The sequence below is a fragment of the Lactuca serriola genome, chromosome 7 (genome assembly GCF_051521515.1).
Source record: "Lactuca serriola cultivar US96UC23 chromosome 7, Lser_US96UC23_V15, whole genome shotgun sequence".
Classification (NCBI taxonomy): domain Eukaryota; kingdom Viridiplantae; phylum Streptophyta; class Magnoliopsida; order Asterales; family Asteraceae; genus Lactuca; species Lactuca serriola.
The window spans coordinates 33,080,823-33,087,933 of record NC_136414.1 but is presented as its reverse complement, the minus strand read 5'-3'; the positions used below and the strand labels follow the sequence as shown (position 1 = coordinate 33,087,933).

At 30.6% G+C, this 7,111-nt stretch overlaps 1 protein-coding gene across 1 annotated transcript; it reads left to right on the top strand.

Moving 5' to 3' along the window:
* Nucleotides 1-1,892: 1,892 nt before the first annotated feature.
* On the top strand, nt 1,893-6,491 carry LOC145061194 (protein trichome birefringence-like 38). The gene is made up of 5 exons (XM_079008601.1): nt 1,893-2,443; nt 3,261-3,432; nt 5,552-5,727; nt 5,813-5,971; nt 6,109-6,491. The coding sequence occupies exons 1-5, from the start codon at nt 2,118-2,120 to the stop codon at nt 6,392-6,394; spliced, it is 1,119 nt and encodes a 372-aa protein (XP_078864727.1). The 5' UTR covers nt 1,893-2,117; the 3' UTR covers nt 6,395-6,491.
* The last annotated feature ends 620 nt before the right edge of the window (nt 6,492-7,111 follow it).

The window sequence follows — 7,111 nt, the reverse complement described above, 5'->3', positions numbered from 1 at the left end:
ATTAGATCAGAGTTTGACAGCGTCTTTGAGAGCTACGATTGCAAATCGAATTGTACTTGTGCATATAGTTACTAGACTTATCCAAGTGGGAGACTGTTGGAATAGTGTCTAAGGCTGCAACTATATTAGGCAAGTATTTGACCCGATTGTACATGGTCCTTTTGGGTTGCCTTCACCATAGCAACTTGATAGGATGATTTATTAAGAGAGAATAAATATTATTAATATATTATGAGAATAATATAAGGAATAATAATATTGTTATTTGATTAATATAAGTCATAAATTAACTAATATTAATTTGGCGACTTAAAGAGATTAATTAAATAAGAGGGTATAAACTGTCAATTGTTTGATAGTTAAACTTTAGACTGTAAATCCTTATTGGATAGAGAATGGACGAATTCTAGAAGCTAAGGATAGCTTAAAATCGTCTAAGGATATCTAAGGAAAGGATATGGATTGCTTTAAGAGAAGATTATCCAACTAGGGTTTAAGTTGTAACCCTTAAGGAGTCTACAAGTATAAATAGACCCTATGGCAAAGGGAAATCGACACTTCATTGAGAATAAAGAATCCCTGGCCGAATTTCCTCCCCTCTCCTCTCTCTCAAATCATCCTCCTTGCTATTTGGTGTTTGTAAGCCATCAGAGGAGTTACAATTGTGACTCTAGAGCTCCAAGACAACAAGATCAAACAAGAGATTCAAAGGTATGATTCTAGATCTGATTTTGTATTGTTCTTATACCTAATTAGTCATTAGAAGTCTTGGATTCAAAGCATGTTTAATTAGAAAACCTAGATCCAAGCATTAGGGTTTTGCATGCGCACATAGGAAAGTTCTTATGGCTAAAACCCATCAGATCAATCATAATTATATTAATGAATCGGCAATTACAAACAAACTAGTGTTTTGCTGAAGTTGGATCTTACCACACAACCTACAATGAGAAAGGAAAACTTAAACCGGTCACTGTCATCGTTCTTGATATGGGTAACTGTTACGAGATTGGTGTTTTCAAGATTGTAACAGTAAAAGTTGAGAATGACAATACTTTTTTTATGATTTCATCTTGATGAACTTATTTTTAGTTGTAGATAATCTATATCTGTGGTGATAAAATATGTACGTATAACCCCTACCCAGTCCAAAATGTGTGTTCGGAATATCAGATCGATCTATTTCTGTCTAATCCATGTCAGTAGTTACATCCAAAATGCATTTTCTAAAAAAATAAGTTTGGAATGTCAGATTCCGACCAACTTTAAGTCGCATCATATCAACTCCCATACCATCCGGATTGTTTTAATTGTAGTCTAGAACAAGATGTTCCTTACTCGGTGATCATTTCGATAATCAACCAAAAAGTTGGTCATTTCCATCAACATTCCAATAACTAGTGATCATATTTGTAAATGTGCCTTTGTAAGTCAACTTAGTGAATAGGACAAGGAATAAGAGAAAATAGTGTACTCAATAGGTTGTAGGATTTTGGGTTTGTACATTTCATACTTTCTTAATATATTTTAGTTTAATAATTTTTTATATATTTTTTTTCCGTTTGTAGTTTTTTTTCAATAAAAACATATATTTCTCTCCAACGACTTTCTTCTCTTGTATATAAACTATATTTTCATTTCCTGTAGCTCCAAAAAAAAGTTAAGTTGAACTTCAATCTGCCATATGACAATATTTTCAATATTTTCATTTCATATGACAATTCAATTCTCAACCTTCCCATACATCCCTTTCAATCTGCCATTTTCCATGTACAATATACATCACTTTCCGAAAATTTTGAAACAGTAACCTGTGTTGCAATTTTAAAAATTAACTCAACTGCAAATAAAGTTATGTTATGATTGATATTTACATATTGAAAGAAACAACAAGTTTGGGCTAAGCTGTAATATTACTTAATATATACGTGTAGTAATGAAAATTCTCTCTCTACATACACATATATGTGCATGCGGATGTATGTTCTCTATATATACAATGATGAATGGGGTAAAGGCATGAGAGACCAAGGGACACAGAAGACAGCCTTTCGCACATAATTATTGATTGAGCATAGTTCTCCAGTGCGCTCTCTTCACCAAAATCCAATAAAGATATGGATTTTGGTTACCATAGGAGGCGCCTTTTGTTGACTTGTGCAATCTTTCTTCTACAATTGCAGCTTTTTCTTGTTGTAACGTTGGCTAAAACACAAGTATCTTTGTCGTCATCCTATAATACCAGTAGTACTACATTAAGGGGGAGAGAGTTATTGGGGTGTGATATCTTCAGAGGAAAATGGGTAGTTGATAATTCATACCCACTCTATGCAGCTTCAAGCTGTCCCTTCATTGACTCTGAGTTCGATTGTCTTAAACATGGTCGCTCAGACACCCAGTATCTCAAGTATGCTTGGCAACCAGACTCCTGTAAACTGCCCAGGTACATATATCCTCCACCTCTCTCCTTCTCTCCTATTGGCTAGATAAAGTAGCTAATGTAGAAATTTATGGTATTTGGGATCTTTCTGAAAAAAAAAATGTCGTTGTAGTCTTTTAAAGAGAAGGGGTGTGACTGGAATCATTTATGTCGTGCAAAGGAACAATTCAGCATACAGAATTAAATTCCATGCCTGTCTATGTCAAGTTTCCATATGGAAACAGTTCGGTTTAATTTCTTCGTAGTGCTGTAAATGAGTTCACTACAAAGTACAAAGATGTGGAACTTAATTACTTCACCCTTATGAAAACTGAAATGTTTTAACATGGGTAAATAATCATGTTTAGTGCTTGATTAGAAAAACAAAAATACTTTATGCTAATATATATAATAAAAAATACGGAATCATTGGACCAATGTTGATTCTTTAATGATGAAATGATATGATTCTCACTTTTAGTTTAATTAACTTATACACCTTTAATAAATTGACGCTATTAATCTCCTGTCAACATGATCGTTTATTCGTTCTTATAATATATATTTTCACATATGATTGATGGTTACTTTGTAACTGAAGTATATTATTGGTCAATTAAATAAATTACTTTCCTTTTTTGTTTGATTAGGATTCTAGTGTTTGGTATCATGCAAATATATAAATTCCAAAGTAAATGTATTTTTCTGACCAATATACAATAGAGGATAAGAATTTTTTTTCCATGTCTAGTTATTATTATTATTTCTATTACCTACGCAATAATGGCAACACTTGAAATTCATGGGGTGTGAATTTCTAATACATGTGAAATTTATATAGGTTCAATGGGTTGGATTTGTTGAACAAATGGAGAGGGAAGAAGGTGATGTTTGTTGGTGACTCATTGAGTGAAAATATGTGGGAGTCCATGGCTTGTTTGCTTCATGGATCTGCGCCCAAATCCAAGTATTCTTTTCTGCACAAAGACTCAATTACATCCCTTACTTTTCAGGTAAGCCCTTATATATTGCCCTCTAGTCAATTCACATATTGTACTATGAAGACGATGTATCAAAGTTATAAACCCTCAATTTTATTAAATAAACCTCAATGTCACTTCTTTCTTGTCAACTTGATAATGATTAAGTTTTTTTTTTGAGCTCTTTTTTAAATTAGTTTATATAATTAGTATTTTTCTTTTTGTATTTATTAAAATATTTATTCATATTATTTAAATTCATTTTATGATGCAACATATTTATTTTCTTTTAATTAAATCATTAATATCCATTTTTTCTTTTTAATTAGTCATTGTGATTAAACTTGCGTTAACTCAAATAATTGGTTGGCAATATTTCCTAGCTAGTTTATAACACATAAGAATTTTTTGTTTGTAACATGAAAAACTGACCGGAAACATTATAATTCAAAATTTCCTAGTTTATAAAACTAAAATTTTCTAAATTATGATTCAAAAAATGACTTTTTGAAAAAAATAATAATTTATAAAACAAAATAATAGGTACATTATATAGTCAAAATAATAATGAAAACATAACTAATAAATAAATAAATAAATAATATAAGTTTTAATTAGTTCATTTGTAATGATAAATTAATATTAGATCTCCTAGATTGTACTTGAAATTCAATAAATTAGTATATCAAATTTCCATTTTTAATACTCAAAACCATTTTGTTTATATAGCGTATGTAGCATACTAACTTTGAAAACAAAATATATCATATTTTTTTATATGTCAAAATAAATATTAATGGGTTAGAAATACATAAAATATATAATTTTTTTCAAGCACGTACATCATATTTGCAACTATACGGACGTTTTAATATGTACGTGGCCCCTTTTTTTTAGAAATGCCGCCAAATTTGAATAATTAACTATTCTTAAAAAAAATATTATTAACAACATATATTTATATTTAAAAAAAAAAAAAAAAAAAAAAAAAAAAAAAAAAAAAAAAAAAAAAAACTCAACATCATAAATTAAGTAACGATACATACGTATTAAAGTTGATTGATTACACCAATTCATAAAAAACCAAGTAATAAAAACTCCCAAAAGGAGTTTTTTTACCACCATCTATTGATTTAATGTCGGAAACTGGAACTATAAAAACTGTAAAAAGAACCATCTTCTTGTGTCAGTTGTGGTTATATAAGCCAGTGTTAGATGACAGCAAAATTTAAATTGAATAATTGATATGCATATGACATGATTAGTCGACTCCAGATTACGAAATACAACAGTAGCTAGAGTAAAACGTTTTGTCACTATTCAGTCATTTATTTTACATATCTCTTTGCAGATTATTTTTCCTGATTTAAAAAAATTCATTATATATTATTTTCTTGCCATGTAAATAAATATGTATTATACTCAGATAAGTACATCCACATTAATATTGTCCTGATTGAGAAGCTAGAATATGAAATAGCCGAGCAAACATGTTTGTTAATTTCTGTGGATGTAAGTCTTTGATAGCTAGACCTTCTACCTACTGCCATGTCTTTGTTTCTATTACCAAGTTGTCGGCAGAAAAGGTCAGCTAAGAAAGGACACAAGCATAAAGGAGATGAATACGAAAATGCTTTAGAAATGGCATATTAAATACATAAAATACACCTAACATATTCAGTAGTGAGACTAGCAAGCACAATCTTTACATCCATAGATTTACTTAAAATATCAATTCATAGTCTTTTCATATATACAAATATTTAAACAAGTATTTTTAAAAGATAAGGTATATGATGAAGACAAAAGAAAACAGACAACAAGGTTCACAAGTGCGTTCTCATTCTGGAAAGTAGTTACTAAATGATTGCAAAAAAGTGTTTCTCCTTCTCAACCCTTTTATGTTGGAAATAGCAACCTTTGTTTTGGTTGTTTTTATTTTTTGTGGTTAAAAAGACATGTGGCGTCACGTTTCTTTTTTGTAACAAAAAATTGATATAATTTCATAATAATCTAGAGATATTGAGGTCGAATTTCATCTATGAATCTCAAATTTAATACTAGCTACTACTACTACCCCGTACAATATAGATGAAAATGAAGAAATTCTGAAGTGTTTCATGTGTTTAACAATTAATGAATAAATCTGCAGGGTTATGGAGTAACAATATATTTATATCGCTCTACATATTTGGTCGATATTGTAAAAGAAAGCATTGGGCGTGTACTCAAATTGGATTCTATTCAAGGTGGTGATGCATGGAAAGGAATGGATGTGCTAATTTTCAATTCATGGCATTGGTGGACACACAAGGGACACATACAACCGTATGAATCGCATTAATAACATTTATATATATAATACTAATAGTATGATGATCTCGCATGTTAATGTTATGTGCTATTTGGACAGATGGGATTATGTGCAATCCGGATCAAAAGTATCAAAAGATATGGATCGACTAGAGGCATATTATAAGGGCATGACAACATGGGGAAGATGGGTTGATCTCAATGTCAATCCATCAAAAACCAAAGTATTCTTTCAAGGGATCTCTCCTTCACATTACCAGTAAGTGCTTCACCCAACAATAAGCCAGAATATTCTTAAAAAGTTTATAACTTGTAGCATCAGGAAAGGAATATGTGAAAATGTGTGTCTTTTAGAAACGATAGTCTATTTATTTTTAATTTTCTTTTCAAAATCAGGGGAAGAGAGTGGGGATCATCATCAAAGAATTGTCGTGGAGAACTACAACCACTACAAGGATCAACATATCCAGCTGGATTACCTGAAGCTCAAGGTGTTTTGAACAAAGTTCTTGGGAGTGTAAAGAAACCAGTTTACTTGCTTGATATCACAACCTTATCCCAATTGAGAAAAGATGCACATCCCTCATCTTATGGTGGTGGCTCAGGCACAGATTGTAGTCACTGGTGTGTACCCGGGCTACCTGATACTTGGAACCAACTTTTATATGCAAGCTTTAGTTAATTGATAGATTGATGTAATTTGTCTCATTAAATATTTGTGCTATGTAAACTGTACGTATTTGCATCCGATTGAAGTGTGAAAAGTTATTAATTTCAAAGCCGATTAGTGTTTCAGGGGTAAAGTATTATTTTGGCTAATGTTGGAGTATATATTGTCCTGAATTCAAACTCTGACGTCTGAACTGCACATCTTTATTAAAAGCCTGCCTTTTCCTTGATCAACATTATGCTTTATCGGTAAAATGTAGGGTTTGGTATGTGTAACATCCTAATTTGGGGCCTAAATAATTTAGGTTATTTAGTTAAATAAAATTATAATACTAATAACATAATTAATTAATAAAAATAAAAGAGGGTAAATAGATGAAATAAATAAATATATAAAATAATTTTATAATTATTAAATGAGTAATTAGTTAGAAATATAAAGAATAATTATGAATTTTGATAATTTGGACATTAATCTAAAAATAAATAAGTAAGGGCTAAAACGTCAATTATCCAAAATTGTGACAATTAGTCTCAACTTGACTTAAGGACTAAAGTGAGAAGAATTTTATATAGAAAGGGTTAGTTTGAATCATAAGAGTGTTGACCAAGCTTCTAGGTTAACTAGGGGATCATTTGAGAGGATAAGCGGATGACGGAGCTTAGTTGCCAAGTCCCTAAAACATCATGATTTATGATTTGAATAGACGATGAACAAGTCATGATCCTA

Bases quoted from the DNA above. Each gene is read 5' to 3' on its own strand.
- LOC145061194 (XM_079008601.1), top strand. From the start codon at position 2,118: ATGGATTTTGGTTACCATAGGAGGCGCCTTTTGTTGACTTGTGCAATC. The intron at 2,444-3,260 runs GTACATATATCC...AAATTTATATAG, and splicing joins GACTCCTGTAAACTGCCCAG to GTTCAATGGGTTGGATTTGT. The intron at 3,433-5,551 runs GTAAGCCCTTAT...ATAAATCTGCAG, and splicing joins TTACATCCCTTACTTTTCAG to GGTTATGGAGTAACAATATA.